Consider the following 21752-nt stretch of genomic DNA (forward strand, 5'->3'; position numbering starts at 1 on the left):
GCAAAATAACAATCTTAAAAATACAGCAAATTTTACAAAACTAAATCCTGCTTACGCTATCTGCTCATTATAAACAGCCCTGGTGAAGGAATCAACTTTTCAGCGGTAATTATTTCTCCCGGAGCGAAGAGACTATCTGAACACAAGGGTCATGTTTGCCTTGCTTTTTTCACTGTAACCTGTATTTAGCATGAAGGCATACAGTTTTCTTTCCCTCTCCTTTTTTCTTTCAAAAATTCCATTTAAACATAGATCAATGTGAAGTAATCTCTATAAAAGCACTACCTATTGATATTCAGTTAAAACGAGACATTTCCTCATTGTCCCAGGGCAGCAAGTCATCAAAGCTTATTACACTGCATACATCTGATGAAGCAAACATTTACCCCCGGGAGTTCATTACAGTGTGATTAAACTGCTTAATTACAACTGGCATAAATGACTGATAGTAACTTCAGAGGGGAGGTAGTATTTACATATGCCAACTTTTTCCAGATATTTAGAAGTGAGTAATAAAAAGGAAGAAAATAGTAATAATAATAAAAAAAAATAAAATCAAGCCAACCTTGTGTGGTTCATGTCATCTTCATCGCTGCTGCTGACTTCATCACTTGATGAGGAATAGTCTGCTGCTTTTAAGAATGAGTTGGCACCGTCCTTCCCCTTGGCAAAGGAGCCTGGACTCTGAGTAAAGAAAACTCAGTTGATTTGTTTTCTCATGGAAGAAACCATCGCTAAACAGCATGTGCAGTATTCTACTGTCCCAGCAAATACAGTTATTGTCACTTCCACACCAAAAAAGCTTTATTAGGATGCTGATGCTCTTGTTGGTCCATCACAAGTGGGTATTTCACACAGGAAAGCGACCTAAGCCAAAACACCTGATTGTCCTAAAAGTTGAAAGGTGACTAACTTTAGTTAGTATGTTATTCTGAATCTCAGACATTTATGATTCAATCTTCGCACTTTGCAGGAGCATAGAAGTACTTCCTTTTTTTGCACAAGAAAAGCAGTGCTCTGCACCAGGACTAAAGGGTTACACCAGCGTGAGTTTCGTTCTAGCCCTGGACTACCCCGAGGCTCGCGGGGCCAAGCCTGAGCACCGGCTGTGCCCGCGCAGACCTGGTACGAAGCACCTTTGGGCTGGCAAGGCAATACCAGCACAGCCACGGCTCGCACCCACAGAGCAGTTAGACACCCCCGTCCTACGGGAACTCACCCACAGGCCTCCCACACTATTGGCAATGGCCTAAACACAGAGTCGTCTTCAAAACTCCGGTCCCTGACAAGGCAGGAGGGGTTGGGGACCCCGGTAAGCTCCAGTTGTCCCCTGCTGCCCCACTATCCATCCCCTGGAGCCACCCAGGCTTGCCTGAGAAGTTTTAAAATGCCAAGCATCCCGCAAACTTTTAAAATGCCAAGCAGGCCACATCTGAGCTCTTGCACAAGGCACCGTGAGCTCCAGTTGTCGGACAGGCACCCCCCAACCCCAAACACCACCAAAGAAAAGAAATGCCTCAGTAAATAAGACAGAGAAATAGCAATCGTCCTTCCCATCCGCGGCACGTCGGTGAACCAAGAGCCAGGACAGTCTTGAGTGTGTCACAGTCCGGTAGCGCATATTCCAGGCAGTTACACACTGGATATTTGCACAAGCCACCGGCACGGTCTTGACTTCTGGGTTGTATGACAACCGATCAATGACTTCGTGAAATACTGAAGACATACCCTTCCTTTCTAAAGATCTATGATCAGACGGGTTCAGGAAAACTGAACTCTCTGCCCATGACCTGAGCTGGACACAAGCCAGACCTGGACAGAAAGCTGACGAGACACGTTAATGCAGCAGTAACCTGAGCCAGCCCCACACAACCTCTCAGGTGGTCTCATTAGCTAGCAAACTCAAGCACCAACAGAGAAGCTATCTGCATAGACATTCCCTCAGTGAAAACTATGAAAAAATAAAACATATCAGTGGATTTAGAAGAACCTACTGCAATCTGGCCTGAATGAGAAACTTTTTCAGACTTCTTATGCAGCTGTAAGTGGTTCTGGGACAAAGCGTTCTCTGCCTGGGCCGGTCCGGGATTCCCTGAAGAGAGGAAAAAAAAAAAAAAAAGTTTCTTTTTTGAAATGCATTTGCAGCAGTGTGAGAGAGGGGACCGGTAAGACAGAGAGGGGACCAATAAGACAAGCACATACAGTTACCACCCAAAGCACACACCAGCCTCTGCTGACAAACTTTTTTCTCTTTGTTGCAAAGGGAAATCTTTTCTCCTTGTTTCCCAGTGGTTTCGGATGCCACAATATTATGTATATAAATTGATACTGGCGCACTTTAATGCTGCAAGAGTAAGACAAGCAGACCAAAACCTTGGCAACGTAATCCTACTGCGCACCAGCAACAGTTCCATGGACTGGAAGGCAGCTTGCAAGGGAAAAGGGCAAGGGCATGCTAATCCCTTCCTCTGATCTTGTTCTTGAGGGGAGACAGCTCATCATATCAGCAACTGCTGGTCCTATTCCAGCACTAAAGGTGTCACCCAGCTACATGCCTGTGACTGCAGACAGGAGGGTCAGGGAGATGAGTACAGGCCCCCCATGCACATTTTTATGAGCAAACAGACATGCTGCAAAGATTTGGCCTTGGTAAAACTGTTGCACAGAAACAGTCTAAAGAATCTGATTCTCCAAACCCCAGTGGGCTGAGGGCAAACAGCTGCACTAAGCTCCACTTGTGAGCATGGGGTCAAGCTAAAAGCAGAAGAGGATTCACCACTTCCCCCAGCACCAGAGGGAGAACCATTTTCCAGTCCCTGCTTCCTTCAGGGCCCATGAAATGTCACTTAGCTCCCACTTCCACTCTGCGCCGTGGGGAAGTAGGTAATAACAGCCCTCATTTCTGCAGAGAGCACTGGGTTTCCAACATCGGGGGCCAACTCAGCACCAGGTGGCACCTCGGGACGCTCTGCCCAAGGTCAGGTACGGGGAGCAAGGACGCTGCAGCACGATGCTTCCCTCCCAGGTGGCACGGGACCTGCACTTGCCACCACGCTTGCCCTGCTATCGAATACCCAAGCAAACGAGGCCAGAGGAGCTGGAGTCCATCTCCACGTGCTGATGCCACGTGAGGAGGGATGCTTGCAAGTAATTAAGCGTATCTTCCCTTTCAGTGCCCCCGCTGCCCGCAAAGCTACCTGCGAAGAGCAAAAGCAGCCTTGGAGAGGTGCTGTCTTCTGCACGCAATTCCTGATACAAGTGAAGGGAGGGAAAGCAGACGTGCCCTCACCCTGCCACTGGGACACACTAGCCAGTTCAACGTCTACCTCGTTCAGCAGTTTCTCCCATGACTATCCCACTGCTACCAACAGGACTCCTTGCAAGTGAAGGGGGGAGAATTCAAGCTCACACAAATTAGGATTTGTATTTGGTAATTTATCACAATGGCTTCATGTATTCATGCATTTTGCAAAGCTTTTAAAATTCAGAATTCCTTATTGGTCAATGAGTACCTAAGCAACTCAGCAGAATTATTAGCTTTAAAGTATTTATAGCCCTTTCCTGCCCAATTCATTATCCCTGTGGGTTTGGGAAAGCAACAAACTCTTTCTGGAACACCATATGCCAGAACTAGCTGTAATTTAATGACACTTAAGAACCCAAGGAGACAGTTTAAACCACAAGGGAGGTTTTCTATTCTTTCCATTGCTGGTGAGGTTTTCATTTCCCCATGCCAAAATAGCACAGGAGTTACACATCATGCAGGCATTGCTAAGTTGAGCTGGGCTGTTAGATATTGTTCATCTCTATGCTGTTATTCAAACATAAAATGACATAAGAGCAAAAAGAAACAAGAGCCGAGCAGTTTAAAGCATGCTTTGGGTTTCTCTTGAAGCAAAGCTTCCTATTCTGCGTAGTTACCGAAAGCAAAACCGGCTTGATTGTATAAGTGTAATAAATAAGCAATTTGTTTTTCATTTATCAAGGGCTTGCAAATTAACAATGTAAGCCTCAGTTTAAAAATAAATGACCTCAGCAGCTCATTGGTGTGGTTTCGGAACATTTTTAGCATCCACCCTGCTTCAAATTGGGCGTGATTCCCCATGTCCCCCATCTTTAGTAGTCAACCTGGATGCAAAGCGTTATAACACACCACTGCTTTGCAAGGAGCAATACAAGAAATTGCCCTACAGTTGACCCACAGAAAACACCTTTATGAATAACAATAGAAGAACAAAGCTGTCCACTTCTGCTCCATGCCCCCATCTGCCAGAATCTCAGGTCACGTCTTGGGAACCAGTCTGTACTGCAAAAAATCTGCACAACCACGAGCAAGCCCACTGCAGTCCTACATCGCTACCAGTGATACCAAGATAGCTTACAAAGTTGCACTTTGCTTAAATTGGATGAGGCTACCTCTACCTTTTAACTTCTTTTGCCTTTTTTTTTTTTGCAGTTCCACTATCTTTCAGCAAATAAAAGAATATTGGAGGAATGTTTCATAAGATGTTGTACAGAGAGTCTTACGCTTCCTTCAGCTAGTACATTATTAGAGTGCAGAAATATTAGTGTACAGCAACTGCTCATCTGTATCATCATATCAGTGGGCAATGCAAAAAGCAGCATACGGTTATGCAGAAAATGCCAATGGGTGAATACTAGATTTGAATTACATCTGTATGTCTGTAATGTTGGCTCTGCTGAGTTTCAGTGGTGTCAATAAGTGCAACAGAACTGATTTTTTTTCAATTCTTAATTGAGGCAACTCAAATTTTCTATACAGAAATATGTTCACCGTCACTTTTTGACTCAAAAGAGGAAGTGTTTATATTTGAGGAACATGGAACCATAAAATTGAGAGAGCTTTCAAAAGCCTATCACCAGAAGACATCGTTAAAAAAATATCCCATTTGCAATGCAGCACCTGACACCCTGCAGAAGCCTGTTCCATGTGATAGGAATTTTGCACATTTTGACTGACGAATCTTTGACTTAGGAATCACCTGAGGTTGACCGGCTGCTCTGATGAGATCCCATCTCCCACTGCTTATTGCCAGGAGTGCTGCTGCTGCTGTTTAGCTTCAGAGCGTGTCCCCCGGGGGATGACTGATGAGTGCTACTAAACAAAAAGACAAAAAGCAGATCAGACTATCTTGCATGCAGGAACACAGACTGGAACAGACCTCCTAGGCCACCGAATCGAGTTCCCTGCTGTTACTGTATGATATAATATTCTTGACAAACAAAAGTTTTATATTCCTTGCTGCTCCAAGCAGGGCCACCCAGTAGTGAGAGCAGAAGATGGAGGGGACAGTTTCCTCTGGGCAGTCATTCTGGGAGATTACAGAGATTCCCAAGTCATTACAAAATATCCTACTACATGTACTTCTCCCTTGGCCACTTCAGATTTGTGTCACTCCTGATTCCAAAATCTCATGGCTTTTACAAATAATGAAACCTGCTTCAGTACCCTCCTAGAAGATACGTCATCACCCACTTATCAGTGGAAAAAGGAACGCATCGGACAGTAAAACTAGCTGCCAAGCCTGTGAAGAAAAACAGCGGCTCCCCCAGAAACCCAGGCTCAGAAGCCACTCACTTGTAACACTGTGGTTTACTTGCATGTTTCTTTTCTGCTTTGCCTCCTATAGCTCCTAAGTAGAGAGCATTTAGGGCTTGACTTCTCTTGAAAGTTATTTCAGATAATGTTTCTGACTCTGGCTCATCAGAAATGCTGCACATTATTTTGTTATGTCAGCTAAATCCACTTTCCTTTCAAATCCCTCCAATCCTAGTTTCTCACAGCATTATGTTCCCTGACTAGACATCCAGTGGGGGCTACCCTTTACCGCTGAGCTCTCTGCATCCTTGGTCTTTTCTCCTAGGATATTAAAAAGGTACACTAGCCTTAAGGGCAGACTGCCAAAATAGTTAAGATACATCTACAGACAGCCTGTTCAAGCTACTACCAGGCAGAATAAAGCTACAGGCACAAGCTTCACGAGCTATAATTGTAAGTGCCTATACAAGGAGCTGGGGCCAGACCCCCACTCCGCAAAGTATCTGGGCACCTAACTCCCCTTTGAAACCAGCGGTGCCTGTGCTGATGGGGAGCATCTGCAAGAGCATCCAGGCAGCCCCGAGCAGCACTGCTCCCATCTGCCATCATCAGTGTCGATAGGCTACGATCTCAAGTAACCTGCACCTTCGGCAGCCACTTACTCTAATGTGAAGGGAAAAGTAAAGCATCACCAAATCACAAGAAGTTAAACGACCGCACAACACGCTGCCCGCTAACTGGGAAACGGACGCGCAACTTGGGTGCAACCCACTTGGGCATGCCAAACAGGCTGAACCAAATGAAACAAGTCATTGCAGGAATTATTACAGATGGAACAGCCTTTGAATTTTAAAAATACTGCTTTCCAGCAGAAGACAGAACTAGCTTGCATGAAAATGAGATCTACAGGAGGCTTGTTTCTCTTTAAATCAGTTATGTCAATCATTAAAAAGGAAGCTGGCTTAGACACTTCCTTCAGGTTTAAGATCAGGAAGTTTGGTTAGTTATTTTTGTGGACAAACTGACTCAAAAGACAAAATAATTGTAACTGCTATTAAATGAGGTACGAACCCATGTCCATTTTGGTGTTACTGAGGTTATGGCTTTGTTTTTAATAAATTAGCTTTAGTTTTCCTATTGACAATAAATCAGCATTAGTATAAGCATAAAACACTTAAGAGCTTACCTTGAAAGGCATCTCTGATGGCCAGGCTGATCCCTGATGTAAAATTTAGAGGTTGTCCTTTCTGGAACCTTAAGGATTTAATCAAATGTTTTAAGGTTGCTACTGATATTTTAGACTTAGTTAATAAACCTAATGCTTACCCAGTACTAATGGAAAAATAAGACTAACCAACATAAATAAATGATGCTTCAGTGGGACCTGTGGGGAGATCTTCCATGATATCAACACTGGAAGCTGCAAGTCAGCAGCAGGTGCTTACAATTTGCTCCAGGCCTGTGCAATCTATCAGGGCACAGACTGCAAGTGGTTTACACCTTTCCTTAGAGTCAGCATTATTCTTGGTCAATATTTAAAGCAGACAGGGAAATGCATCTGCAGTCACTTAACGCGGCTTTCCTTAGGTGGTGGATTACCTTATGTTGCTACCACAGGGCTGGGGGAAAAGACACACAGGCCCCCCCCTCCCCAGCTGCAAAGTAATAAAATGAACACATGCACATACACATCCATGCACAAATATTCTCATACTTGTTCTTAGAAATTCTGTTAAAAAGAGAAATAAACCATCACCTGAATTACACAAACGAATGAGCTTTTCTGCAGCAAGCCAGATTTTTCACAGAAAGGGCAGCTACAAATACTTGGTCTAACAAAAGAAGCATATCTGCACTCACAGATCCCACAGATACTATATATATAAACTCAGAACACTGACCTGCTTATAAATTTGTATCTTCATTCTAGATTACTGAGACCCAGTTAATGCACAAGCAAGATTTTCACTGAGTTTCATCAAGTCCAGAGGATGGATACTACACAGTGCAGGGGAACCAAGTAGAGTGCTATTAACCACCGACAGTGCCAAACACCCCGAGTTTCACATACCTTTGGGGGTTGTTCCTCATTTTGACTCATGCTCCAGAATACATCGTCCTGCACAGGGCTGAGTGGTGTCGTCACCATATCTGACAGTGAACTGCTGTGGTACACATCCTTACTAGCCCGGAAATTTTCACACTTGAAACAAATGAAATACATGTTGAATTGTACTTCCCTGCCTAGGTAACAGGTCCCAATCTCAACAGATATCATTGGCTCTGTTTGTGAGATCAAATTTTTAGTAAATGTACAAGGAGTATTTTGTGGATACAGCCCTACTCACCTTGTTCACTGTGAAGTAAGTTATTCACTTCCAGCATGTTAGCATGTTAGGCACAAATATTTCAAGGTGAAGGGTACAATAAAAAGATACAGTAAAAACATCTATGCTGTACATCTATCTCCCCTTCTTAAATTTATGGAGAAGCTAATAGGTCATTGGCAACACACGGCAAACTAGTTAACTGAATGATGCAAAAAATACTGTGGAGTAAGTATATTTCATTCAAACCTGACCAATGCTTCCAGTTCAGAATTTAGATAAGTGTAATCACTTGGGGAACCCACCTCCCCTAAGGTGGATGTTGACTTCCAAACTAGTCTTTGCAAGCCCACCATCAACCCAGAGTCAATGGAAACAAACTGCCAGCTGGAAGCGCTTTCAACTCTCCAGTGGTTATGAAGGTGCCCTGGCCCTCCTCTGCAACAGATTTTTCAAATACTTGAAAAAAATCAAAACTTGAGAATTCAGTAAGAAAGAAATAAGAAACTATGCTCAGACTACACCTTGTGGGTAGTCACGTCCAGGTGCTCCCATTGCGACCACCTGTGTTTAAAAGATATCTTCAAAGGTATGAAATTAGAGCATTAGGATAGCAAATGCTCTAATCACAGTGGGGGGGGGAGCAGGGAAGAAATCAAACCACTTCCTTACAAAGTCTTCATTCCAAGGGAACCACAAGTAAGCAGTGCAACAGTCAAGCTAAAATACTCATAATTTGGTCCTCTGATTCTTTCTGTATTTAAAAGAAGAAAAAAAAAATAAAAAAGAGAAAAGAAGGAAAGGTCCTTTAAAATCTACACGCTAATGATCTATTACAGTGGCATCTTCCAAAGGGAAAGAAAGGCAAAGAGCTAAAAACGTCAACTGAATGATCCTCCCTGAAATGAGAAATCCTCTTGGACAGAAGACCGAGACAGAACACACGGAAACGCCGAGTGAGCTGGGCCCGTCTTGAGGGATTGCTATGCTAGAACCAATTTAATGCTACAGAAATAGAAAAAAATATTAGAGAAATGCCTGAAGCTATACCACTTTGTGCTCTATCCCGTCAGATCTCCCACGCAAAGCGAGACTGGGGCTCTCCAGAGACACCTGCACCTCGCAGGAATGCGACGGGCTGGCGACCTTCCTGCGCTGGGAGGCACCTCTTTCTCAAAATGCGTGGCAAGACCAGCATCCCCACCGCCTGCAGGCCTAGCAGTTTTTGTCCGAGTCAAAGTTCAAACTCTTGTGCCCAACTGAGTTATTGTAATTCAGAGCAGAGGCGGCTGCAGTTCAGTTTCCCCAAGGAATGACTCAGAGGCATATTTTATTGGTTTATCAGCCCAAGTCCATAAAATTCTCCAGTTCCTCAGTCTTAAAAAGTAAAATACAGTAACTGAGAACTGTGCACAGCCTTTCAATAATATAAGATGATTATGAACTCCCTATAACTCTGCAAGATTAATTATTTCACAGGAACAATGTTCAAAATCACTTAAATATTGACAGGTAGTAATTGTAAAACTAGTTAAAGATGCCAAACATCCATTCAAACGTCCAATCACAACCTCGCAGACCAGCATGACAACGTCAGCTGTCAAAAAACAGTCCTGAGAAGTTCACCTAGTTAAATATTGAGGTGCTTTTTCTGACTTTTTGGGACAATATGTTCTGTTGACTCCCTTCACAGAAAATAGCTTTTTCAGCAGTTATAACACCTCATGATCCATGTCCTTTCATTTTGTCAAAATTACTTTTTTGTCCAACATGATTGTCACTAATAATAGTTTTTAGTTAACCAGAATTATCTCAACAGCAAAGTGCTCCCCTGAAATGATTCATCGTGGGTATAGAAATGGGCTTTATAGCAAGTGTATTATTATCAGAATATAGGAATATTTTGGTTTTTTCCTTGCCACTTTTTCAACAAGATACTTACATTTCTTCCTAAATTCCAGCTTTTAAGCCCTGCAGACTACCAGTAAACTGTACTTAAAAGCTTGGATGAGCTTTGCTGAATCATGATATAAGTGACTGGGTGAATCCAAACTCTGTAGATGGTACCCACATACATTCTTCAGGCAGAGAGAGACCAGTACACCAGTTCCACATAAAGCCAAGAAGTGACACCTGCTTTTGGGATGATTTCTGTAGGACCTACAAGACCTTGCAATTCCACAGCAAGCCAAAAATGTCTCGGATAACCCCCAAAATCATAGTGTTTGATATTCCCCTGAGGTTTTACAGATAAAATAATTTGTATGGGGGGAAAAAAAATTTAAAAATCTAACAATGATTCTAAACTACTGAGACTTGAGCCTTAAATCGTTTTTATTGTAAGTAATACTGAAAGAACAGCAGCTCCTCTCATGCACAGAAAGCACTGGTAGACAAAGTACTACCTACTACGTGTCTTCAAACCATAAAGGCACACCTAACAGAGCTAAGGAAAATGACCCTTTGGTCCCTGAAATTATAACATAAGGTGATACAGTACAAAAGACTGATTACTAGAGTTAGTTTAAAAAGATTTAGGAGCAAGAAGTCTTAAAAAGACAGGCTGCACTGCTTTTTGGAGGATGCCTAAGTTACTAATTTGAACTGAATCTACACACAGGGGCTAGATAAGTGCAAGTGTTGTTATAAAACAGCATAAGGAAAAGGATTTTCTTAAAATTCTAAGCAGATCTGCTCTGGGATACTGGGTCAATCCATGACCTAGTGCACAGCTATTTCTTCTAATATCGTTAGCTTTCTTGTTCTGTTTCAGCCACATTACTCCAGACAATAGAGGAGATCTAGCTAGCAAATCCTACAGTAAAACCACAGAGTTAATTAAAAAATGGAGTTCATTTCAGATGTAAGCTAAATTCCTCCACTACTCAGGCGGCAGGAGACGCGGGGCAGAAAATCAGACTCTGTGACTTTGTTCAAGAAATCTCTGTGAAATTCTGCTGGTAGCCCAGAACCGCTCATCCCACACCAGCACAACCAGAGCCAGACCTGCTACCGCGCTGCAGCAAACACAAACCAGGTAGAAACGGTACAGGCTGATCTGGTAATATCTCACATTTCCATTACCAGACAGATAGGATACAAGACACTGAGAAATCATGCTCCCTGCATCTCAGGGGCTATGTTAAGATTTCCAGTGAGAGAGATTTGGGCAACCAGGATGTGCCACAAAATTTCACACAATATTATCACTTAAAAAAGAAGTCACTTTTGTCTGAGCAGAGCAGTGATGACAGACGATCCCTCTCTGACAAACCTGGAAGTTCTTTAGCACAGACATCTGTGATGAATTCAGCTTGCATTTTAACTCCGCAGTTCACTTTTATTTTAAATCAACAAAGCACCCACGTTGCAAACGTCACAAGCATATTGCTGTGAATCTTTTAATCTCCAGGTGACTAACTTGCCCATCACTCCTATTGCCTTAACACTTCATACAGTTAATGCAGGCGGCATATCCAAACATGCCCCTACTAGCATCAGCAGCTGCTACCAACCAGCAAAAGGAAACACAACCCTTCAGACGGTTTATAAATTACCCATTGAAGTTCATCTGGTCTCCAGGCTAACACAGCAGGCAAGAGTACAGATTGGCTTCTCCCCGTCCACACGTTTTCTACCAGCCAGAGCACTGACCTGGGAGTGGGCAACAGGGCAGCTACCAGCAGGGAGTGAAATCACACGGTAACAACTGTGTATCGCTTGCTGCTATTACCCTTAAGTAACACCATCACTTTAAACTGCATATAATTTTTATAGTGTAGTTTCCATCAAGGAATGTGAAAGAGGTTGGTAAATACTGCTTCACTCCTCACCACTCCCCTCGGCAGCTGGAAGAAGTACCACCAACCAGGGAAGCACTGACAGGGTGCAAAGGAACGAAGCGACTTGTCCGAGGGGACGCAGCCAGCCTAGAACGTAGCTCCTTTCATCCCAGGAGTGGCATTTTAACAGGGCAGGACCATCCTCTGCACAGCCACTGTGCTCCTGCAGAACCCCAAACGCCCTGCAATGAGCTATGGAGTCTCCCACTTCTATTGCAGGGCTGAAATATTCGCCTCAAGGAAGCTGCCAGCCTCTATCCAAGGCTAAGATACAAATGCCCTTCTTGTAGACCTTGCAACAGCTCTCCAGAGATTTGATGCTACAAGCCAGGCCATCAACTCAGCCCGGTTACAATATGAAATGACAAACAGGCCCTGGAAAAAAGGCTGCAAGAAGATAAACAGATATTTTCCCAGGTAAAAGCTATCAGGTGAAATGGGGCCTTTCCTCTCCCAACAGCTCTCTAATGGTGATTTTTCCATCATCACCAAACAGCAGCCTGAACAGGAAAGGCACAAGAAGCCTTTGACTTAAAGATGCTAACAGCCAGCTATTATCTGCCTCTCACAGACTCGCTCCAGGGCATAAACAGAAGCAGAAGGATGGGGAGAGCTGAGCCAGGGAGCCTGATCCGCAAGGACCCTGGCTCTTGGGGAAGGAAGAGCTGTGGCATGCTTTGTGAAGCACACCCTGAGAAAAAGGCAGAACATGAGAATGATGCTATGAGGAATGCTGACTTCGGACATCCTGAGCTTCACATGGCCAGTGTACGGAGCTGCTAACGAGGGCATGATTTTTAAGGCACTTCCACAACTTGCTTTTCAAGGCACTGTCCATATTGTGCTGCGGGACTTCAACCACCCCAACATCTGCTGGAAAAGTAGCACGGCGAGCTGTAGGCAATCCAGGAGACTCCTGGAGTGCATCGAGGATAAGCTGTTAAGCCAGGTAATAGACAGCCCTACCAGAGGGGATGCAATACTGGACCTGATGGTCACCAAGGCAAGTGAGCTAATTGGTGACATCAAGATTGGAAGCAGTCTGGGCTGCGGTGATGATGTGTACAGGTGGAGTTTGCAGTCCTGAGGGATATGGGGAGAGTAAAGTCAGGACCCTGAATTTTAGGAAAGCAAACTTCCAGCTGTTGAAGGAGTTAGTCAATGGGAACCCCTGGGAAACTGCCCTCAGGGACAAGGGAGCAGAACAGAGCTGGCAGATCTTTAAGGACACCTTCCACAGAGTGCAAAAGCTCTCAGTCCACAGCTGTAAGAAATCAGGAAAGGAAGGCAAGAGACGGGCATGGATGAGTCGAGACCTGCTGGTCAAACTAAAGGACAAGAAGGAAATGTACAGGCAGTGGAAGCAGGGACAGGTATCCAGGCAGGAGTATAGGGACGCTGCCTGGTTGTGTAGGGATGGCGTCAGGAAGGCCAAGGCATGGCTGGAGCTGAACTTGGCAAGGAACGCAAAGAATAATAAGAAAGGCTTCTACAGGTATGTCAGACAGAAAAGGAAGGTCAAAGAAAGCGTACCCACCCTGAGGAACGAGAGTGGCAAACTGGTAACAATGGACGAGGAGAAGGCTGAGGTACTCAGCAGCTTTGTTGCCTCAGTCTTCATGTGCAACCTCTCTTCCCACACCTGTTCAGTGGATGGACTGCAAGACAGGGACTGGGGGAGAAAAGTCCCTCCCACTGTAAGAGAAGATCCGGTTTGAGATCACCTGAGGAACCTGAACATACATAAGTCTATGGGACCTGATGAGATGCATCCCAGAGTCCTCAGGGAATTGGCTGATGAAGTTGCCAAGCCATTCTCCACAATATTTGAAAAGTCATGGCAGTCAGGTGAGGTCCCTGGTGACTGGAAACATTGCACCCATTTTTACAAGGGGTAGAAAGGAGGACCCTGGGAACTACCCACCCGTCAGCCTCACCTCTGTGCCTGGGACGACCATGGAACAGATCTTCCTAGAAGCTATGGTAAGGCACATGGAGGACAGGGAGATGATTCAGGACAGCCAGCATGGCTTCACCAAGGGCAAGTCCTGCCTGACCAACCTACTGGCCTTCTAGAATGGAGTGACTACATCAGTGGACAAGGAAAGAGCTACAGATGTCATCTATCTGGACTTCTGTAAGCCGTTTGACATCGTCCCCCACAATATCCTTTTCTCTAAATTGGAGAGATATAGATTTGATGGATGGACTGTTCAGTGGATGAGGAATTGGCTGGACGGGTGCATCCAGAGAGTAGTGGTCAATGGCTCAATGTCCAGATGGAGATCAGTGACGAGTGGTGTCCCTCGGGGGTCCCATATCGGGACCAGAACTGTTTAGTATCTTCATCAGTGACATAGACAGTGGGATTGAGTGCACCCTCAGCAAGTTTGCAGATGACACCAAGCTGAGTGGTGCAGCTGACACACCTGAGGGACAGGATGCCATCCAGAAGGACCTGGACAGCCTTGAGAGGTGGGCCCATATGAACCTGATGAAGTTCAACAAGGCCAGGTGCGAGGTCCTGCACTGGGGTTGGCACAACCCCCAGTATCAATACAGGCTGGGGGATGAAGGGATTGAGAGCAGCCCTGAGGAGAAGGACTTGGGGGTGCTGGTGAATGGAAACCTGGACGTGAGCCGGCAATGTGTGCTCACAGCCCAGAAAGCCAACTGTACCCTGGGCTGCATCAGAAGAAGTGTGGCCAGCAGGTCGAGGGAGGGGATTCTGTCCCTCTGCGCTGTTCTCGTGAGACCCCACCTGGAGTACTGTGTTCAGCTCTGGGGCCCCCAGCGTGAGAAAGACGTGGACCTGCTCGAGCAGGTCCAGAGGAGGGCTACGAAGATGATCAGGGGGCTGGAGCACCTCTCCTATGAGGATAGGCTGAGAGTTGGGGTTGTTCAGCCTGGAAAAGAGAAGGCTCCAGCAAGACCTTACTGCAGCCTTTCAGTACATAAAGGGCGCTTAAAGAAAGACGATGACAAACTTTTTAATAGGGCCTGTAGCACTAGGACAAGGGGTGATGGCTTTAAACTAAAGGAGGGTAGATTCAGACTAGATATAAGGAAGAAATTTTTTATGCTGAGGGTGGTGAAACGCTGGTACAGGTTGCCCAGAGAGGTGGTAGATGCCCCATCCCTGGAAACATTAAAGGTCAGGTTGGACGGGGCTCTGAGCAACCTGGTTGAAGATGTCCTTGCTCGTTGCAGGGGGGTTGGACTAGATGACCTTTAAAGGTCCCTTCCAACCCAAACTATTCTGTGATTCTGCAGTCTTTCATGCAGGATGTTCACCAGAAGCTCACACCAAGCAAGATTTCAGTGGCCAGCAATGAGCTTAAGAAAAGCTTGGGATAATACAACCAAATCTCATAGTAATAATCCATAATCGCAAGTAGCCTCAACGAAGTACATGTGCCCACCCTGCTGCTAGGGCTCAGTGGTGAGGCAGCATGACATGCTCTGAAAGCAGCTGAGCTGAAACTAATAACCCATCCTCCTCTGCTGTCTGATCTTCCTTCCCCCTTTGACTCCAAGATCCAATGCACAAGGAAAAGAGGCCACAAGATGCCACAGCAGCACACAAACAACACCTGAGCCTGATCTGATTCCCACCCTGCGGTGGGTGCCACTAGCTAAATCCCACAGAAGCAACTGGAGAGACGGATCAGAAGCTGTACATCCACCCATCCATCCAGGAGTCCAGCACAAACTGACAGCTGCCACGAATAAAACAAGTGGTATGACTGTATATCCTCGTTGAGGGGATGAATGAATGTACAAATGAAGTGCTGTGGGGAACTGTAAAGGCAGTAAGATTATTCCTGCCACTGCATGTTTTCAAAGCAAGTGGAGATTTCCAGCTTAAATGAGCTGGCCTTACACTTAGAGTAGTTTATTCCATTTCTACTTGCTGTCTTGTTTTTCTCTTGCTCACACAAGCTTACAGTCCCTTCACAAAAGGCTGGAGAAAAAAGTAAAAGTAACTGCAGTCTAAGCTGCTATTTAATACACTGTGAAAGACTAGGATGTTGAAAGGCAGCTGAGTTTTTGGGCACACTGCGAGAACCCTGAATCACCTCTCTCAGAACTAGTAGAAATAGCAGGAGCTAAAATGTTTTGAGAGGAAGATTCCAATGCAGAACTTTATCAGAGTGCTTTCACTATACAGCTAACTGTTTAAGTACCACTTCTACCTCTAATACTGAATTTTTTTCAAGTCACAGACCTTCTGGGCTCTATTCACAGGCAAAATCGGACTCTGCATTGGTCCTTATTGCATCTCCATATACTTCTAGATTATTTCATAAGATCACAAACTATCTTGCTTGTTTATATGGTCTTCAGGGATAAAAATTCTGGCTTTGGACTTGTTTTGTAAAGTGCCACATATATTTACGGTGCCATATAAATAATACATCATCCAGGGACTGCAACAGCGCAGTCACTCAGGCTTTCTCTGAAACGTCTAAGAGTAATATTACGGAATCAGCAATGAGGCATCAAGTATATAAAAATAACTGTTATCTAACCTCGATCTGCAGCGCCTAAGTATAATTCTACATAGAACTTAGCAGCATGTGTTGGCACTAAAAACCTCTGAGCCGCTTTGCACAGGCCTCGGTCGTTTGTGCCAGGAGCAAAGGGAATCAGGTTTCCAATGCGCTGTTCTGCTTCGGAACCATCCACGCTCTCTCCTCCCCATCTGGGGCAGCGGTACCGTACCTGTACTAACATGGCTCTCTGTGGCGCAGGGGTGCAAGGGCTGGAACTGCTGCCAGATCCCATCCTGGCGTGTGGCATGGCTTCGTGCCCCAGCACCGCTGGCCATTGGAGGGAAGGCTGGATGCTGTCACTTTTCTTTTTTCGGTCCTCGGCCTGAGAAGGAGAAAAGCAGCAGCATGTTGCACGCTGAGCCTCAGGCTTTGCAGCCTGGATCTGCTCCAAGAGCAGCACAGCGTGCACCGACTCTGATGGACCTCCCCATCGGGGAGAGGTCAGCCCTGGCTCAACAGGAACCGTTATTGCCTCTCCAGTTGCAACCCTTCCTTTTCCATCAAGTTTCTAAACTGCAGCAAGGAAAAGGGCCTGAGTTGCCATCTGCTGTATTCTAGGCCACCCCATTTGCTGCAGGCTGGGATTTTAGCTGGGAGGAATCATCTGTCTGCATTTACTTATCTTTGACAACAAGCAGCCTGTTTTGCTGTGCATTTATTACCCCCTTCTACAACGTTGACATTACTGCATGTTGCTTTCTACTTTAAAACACTTCTAACAGTCTATTTTTTGGTATGTTACTTGCACTATGGAAAAGACTGAGGAACGTGATCTAGAAGGAACAAAGGTCCTTTTAATTTCCCAAGGGCATTGGTCATTACAGAACTCTTCATCCTATGGTTTTGACCCCACTACTCTTTCCAGTTTCATTCAACGTGACTAATTCCCATACTCTAGTGTAAATCTTTAGCATATCCTCCAATTCAGCACCCTGGAAACAGCTCTATACAGTAAACTAGACATTAATGCCATAAAACCACCCAGTTATGTGTGCCTGGGTGGGCGTTCTTAATGGTATCTCTCACTATATCTGGATGTCTGTGCCTGTGTCAGAAAGGTAAGCATATTCTTAACACAGCCTAGGAAACTGCTGAGGAGATGGAAAATTATTCCACTTAGTCTCACACATCTCGACTGGGGAAAAAAAGAACACCAAAAAAAAAACCCACAAAAAAAAATTTATTAAAACAAGCAACCACAGCCAAATACCATGAAATTCTAGCCCCAGTGAACTCGATTGTTATACTTCTCTTGAGGCCAGATTTTCATTACTTGCAACTCCTAATAACGAAAGGCAAATTTTACCAGAAGCAAGAAAGAAAATGTAAAAACTAGATATGATAATATACCTACCACCTCTGTGCACAAAGGGTGCTTGCATGCAATATATTACGATCCAGATGCAAACTCGTGCAGCCAACACTTTGGGCTCCCAGAACTGACGCCAGCCCCTAACCAGGCACTGAACTAGTGCAGCGTCGAGCCTGACGAGGAGTCCTGACCTCTCAGCTCATTAGCTCCGGTGCCAGAGGGACCCGACAGAGCATGGAGTGAGCTCCCATCCACACACACCAGGAGAAATCCACCCTGACCTGCCTACGGCAGGATGGATGCAATGGCAAAGACAAGGAACGCCCAAGAAAGGGTTCTGTGGCCCCAAACATTAAACTTGAGGCTTTGGAAGGCTTTAGGGTTGGTTGGTTGCTTTTAATGCCTCAATGCAACAATAATTCTGGAGAGGTTTTGTAAATCAACAATTGGTCCTGCAAATGCCACTGAGCCCTAAAAAGTATGCAGACAAACTCGTTCTTGAGTAGGCTATCTCTATTGCCACGTAGACCCCTCCCCACAGAGAAACTAGCATCTCTTTGGCTAATAAACTGGGAAAGATCAATATCAACAAGAACAAATGCACTGAGTTATCACTGTTAATAAGTCAAAACTTTAACGTGTTTTTAAATTGTTGTGAACAATTATGACTGCTGACATAATTATGAAGTCTCAAACTTCATCAAAAAACGCAACCCTGTTCCACTAAGTATGATTTCAGTGGAAGGATATGTGACTCCCAAGAAGTTCTGAGATTAAATAAGTAATATTGTAAAATAATTTGTCCTTAAAACTAGAGTACATTATGGTAGCCATAACGACAAGAGCCTCGTCCTGTGAACCTAAAAGGCAGGCAGCACTTTATCTGCAACTAGTGATATTTTATTTCACCACTAAATTAAAAGTTAACAGTGACTGCACACTAAATTTCATAATACCTTTCATTCTGCTACAACGGGTTCATTTACAAAACACATGCCAAAACCAGAGATGAGCATCTAAGCTGACTTTCTGCAGTTCTTTTGACTTCTAACTACAACAAAGCAGAAAAGAAAGTTAAATTAACTCAAGGGACTTGCATTTTCTCCCTACCCACCAACAGCCTAGCAAAGGCAAAGCATTTCTATTGACTTTGATATTCTGTATTTACCAAAAGCAGCTTACTTCACTGTCCACACCCAATTTGTTCCCCAGCTGGAATAAGACCCAGCCCTCCACCATCAGACAAATACTGATTTCAAGAGGAGTTCATTCAAATTTCAGTAATGATTTGTTTTATCAGTCAACGCAATAAAGCCCTTGGAGCTAGGCCATTTGGGTTTTTGACAGTTAAGTTGTACTTCAAACAGAATTATTCTCTTGTTTTCATAAACTGCTACTCTAAGAAGGAGCTTAATATCTTTTGTTTTCCTGATTTCATATTGTTGCTTAGCTGTTTGCAGACTCTATTCAGTTACAAAAATTCAGCATTTCAATAATACTAGCAGTTTCATTGAATTGTTTATCAATATAGAAAAATTCAGTTAAGGGAACCAGTTGCAGCATGCACACACACATGCACACACACACACAGAGGTGACAAAGAGGGCACTTAAAGCCTGCAGCAAGATGTTAAGAAGCAGCACTCCGCATTCCTCCTACATACATGTGCATGAGCTCTCCTCATGCCTTTGCTTGGGTATTTTGGGAAGATGCTTTGCCATGAATGCATCACATCCACTATTCTACTTAGACACAGCCACCTGAGGAGGCACCTGTGAGCTGCTGAGATTTTTGACATCGTCCCAGACTTTAGTAACACAACAAACCGCACCACCTGTAGAACTGGGCTCAAAAATCAGGGTTACACCAAAAAGAAAAATAAGTGTGCTAGGAATGATGAGACCTATAGCTTTTCACTGTATGGTAACAGTCAGCAGAATAAGTTGGTGGGCAGAAATACTCTCAGGGTTAGCAAAAGAGTGAAATGGATTACAACTCTTAATCAAGGACTATATGTGGCTACCCCTGATCCATCAAATCTTATCTGCCTAAAATCCTGGGAGACAGAGAACAATAAAAGGCATCACAGCCTGACATGGGGGACAGAAATCTGTGCTTGGGAGACATGATGCCATTCTGTGTCTGGGTCAATTTTGTGAACCCTAACATCAAGCAAAGACATCTGTTAAACCTCAGATAATATTACCTTAATTCATTCCTCTTTGGAAGACAAGGGAATGACACTTGGTTGACCAGAAGGACCTTGTTTCCCCATTCACCAGTCAGACCCTTCTCTGAACTCGAGTAGAAGTGACAGAGCAACCTTTCCTTTCCCTTACCCTCTACATTAATGGAAACCAAAGGCTTTACTGCAGCATAAGTGTGTAGGAAGACACAGGTCAAGCTCCAGATTTAGATTTAAAGATCAGTCTGTTCTCTGCTTCAGCATTACCACAGCATCATAAACTGCAAAGCACCAAAATGCTACATTGGCTGAGACAGTACCTCTTTGCTTGTGCTGCTTGATGGAGGATGCGCTGCTGAATTTGAACTCTTGGAAGGCTCCTTTTTCTTCTGCTTGTGGTCATGCTGGAGAGACAGCAGCTGTGTCTGATCTTTGGGGAGAGTTCGATGCACCTTCCTGTTGTGCTGCACATCTTCCACCTTCTGAAAGCAAAGAGTGATGAACCTCAGAGAGACCAATGCCTTGGAGGACAACCAAGCTGACTGCTGGAAATACTGGCTTTTCACAGAACAAAGCGAGCACAATTCCAGCAGGGCTGACAGAAGAGCCACAACCCCAAGCAATAGGAAGCATAAAGTGACCCCAAACACTCTGTGCTTGTGATACAAGGGGAGTCAAAAGAATCTCTTCCCTTGTCTCACTTGGCTTTTGAGACAGCACGTCAGAAAATTTTATTTTTTCTTTTTACTTTTCCTAAAACCAGATGGCTTTAATCAAACACTCCATGCTTCTGTTTGATTACAAATCAGTTTGCTGCTGAAACATTAGAAAAACATTGTGGCCAACGTGCCAGACTTGACAAGGAGACTTCAGCATTAAAATTAACCTCTGCTCCATTTTTATTTGTGAAAAAGAAACGGTCCTGGTTACAACCCAAACAGAAACTGGAGACTGGAGATTTAAGCTTAGGTTGAGCTGATGCTGGAAGCTTTCAGGGTGAAGATATTTTACATCAGATTGAAGTGATTGAAGACCATTTCAGCATGGAGAAACAGCAGGGACAGAAGTGGGAGAGGCAGTGTCATTGCTGTAGATAAGGAGGATGACTCAGTAACAAGTAAGTTAACTGGAAAGAAGGCTGAATCTGAGACCAAGAGGCAGTAAATGCATTAAAAAAGTCTCTCTCTGGTCTGTGACTCAGAGAATGGGAACACCCTCAGGGAACTGAGAAAGACAGCAGCTACAGGAACAGGGAGCTGTGAATTGCTGTCAGTAAACACTCTTTTCATACCTGCTTCTTTTCTGATTTCCTCTGTCCATCTGCTATGAATCGTTCATCTTCCACAGCCCTTTTGTCCTCTTTACATCTCTCCTCTTTCCTCTGAACAGCTTTAGCCTCTGGCCACCTCTGCTCACACTCCTGCTGCCTTCGTAGCTCCTGCTCTCGCCTCTGATGCTGGAAGAGAGCCAGGGAATAACATTGCTTATTTTACTTTACTTTTGTACCCACCAATTACTTATGCCAGTGTTCATTAATCACAAAGCCCATTTCCTGCTATGCAGCCACTATTAGGGGATACCCAATACACTGCACAGCAGAAGCAGACAGCCACAAGCTGCCACCACAATGACTGCCAACCGTGAAGTGAAACTTTTGCCCTTTTGGCAGCCGAGGGCAGATTTGCCGTTCATTTAAGCAGGCACGCGAGATCTCTGTGATGGCTGGCAGCTAACCTAATGACAAATGTCTTCCCATCATTTTCAGAAGGAAGGGTTTTTCCAGAGTCCCCCCATTTTGCTGGAGCAGCACTATGCTTCACAAACGCCAGCTCCGGAACGTTTGCACAATGCTTGAATTTCGACAGATACTCATGAGAAGAGACACGTTGGTGATTTAGCAATGCCTCCAATACCATAGCGTGTCAGACAGCTGAAAAGGCAGCAGCTATCTTTTAACATCTTAAAACAGA

The 21752-nt window shown here is 44.5% G+C and overlaps 1 protein-coding gene across 1 annotated transcript in view; it reads right to left on the reverse strand.

Annotated features, from left to right (window-relative positions):
* The window catches only part of NRK (Nik related kinase), a 105131-nt gene that overhangs the window by 28566 nt on the left and 54813 nt on the right, over positions 1 to 21752 (reverse strand). The window contains exons 13-20 of the mRNA XM_010569138.1: positions 21074 to 21238; positions 20103 to 20264; positions 16455 to 16607; positions 7632 to 7763; positions 6747 to 6814; positions 5004 to 5119; positions 1995 to 2092; positions 566 to 684 (exon numbers count right to left, since the gene is read on the reverse strand). Of these exons, the coding sequence (XP_010567440.1) occupies positions 566 to 684; positions 1995 to 2092; positions 5004 to 5119; positions 6747 to 6814; positions 7632 to 7763; positions 16455 to 16607; positions 20103 to 20264; positions 21074 to 21238 (1013 nt within the window). The remainder of the gene's footprint in view (positions 1 to 565; positions 685 to 1994; positions 2093 to 5003; positions 5120 to 6746; positions 6815 to 7631; positions 7764 to 16454; positions 16608 to 20102; positions 20265 to 21073; positions 21239 to 21752) is intronic.

Source organism: Haliaeetus leucocephalus, unplaced genomic scaffold (genome assembly GCF_000737465.1).
Source record: "Haliaeetus leucocephalus isolate CR32 unplaced genomic scaffold, Haliaeetus_leucocephalus-4.0 Scaffold262, whole genome shotgun sequence".
In the NCBI taxonomy this organism is placed as follows: domain Eukaryota; kingdom Metazoa; phylum Chordata; class Aves; order Accipitriformes; family Accipitridae; genus Haliaeetus; species Haliaeetus leucocephalus.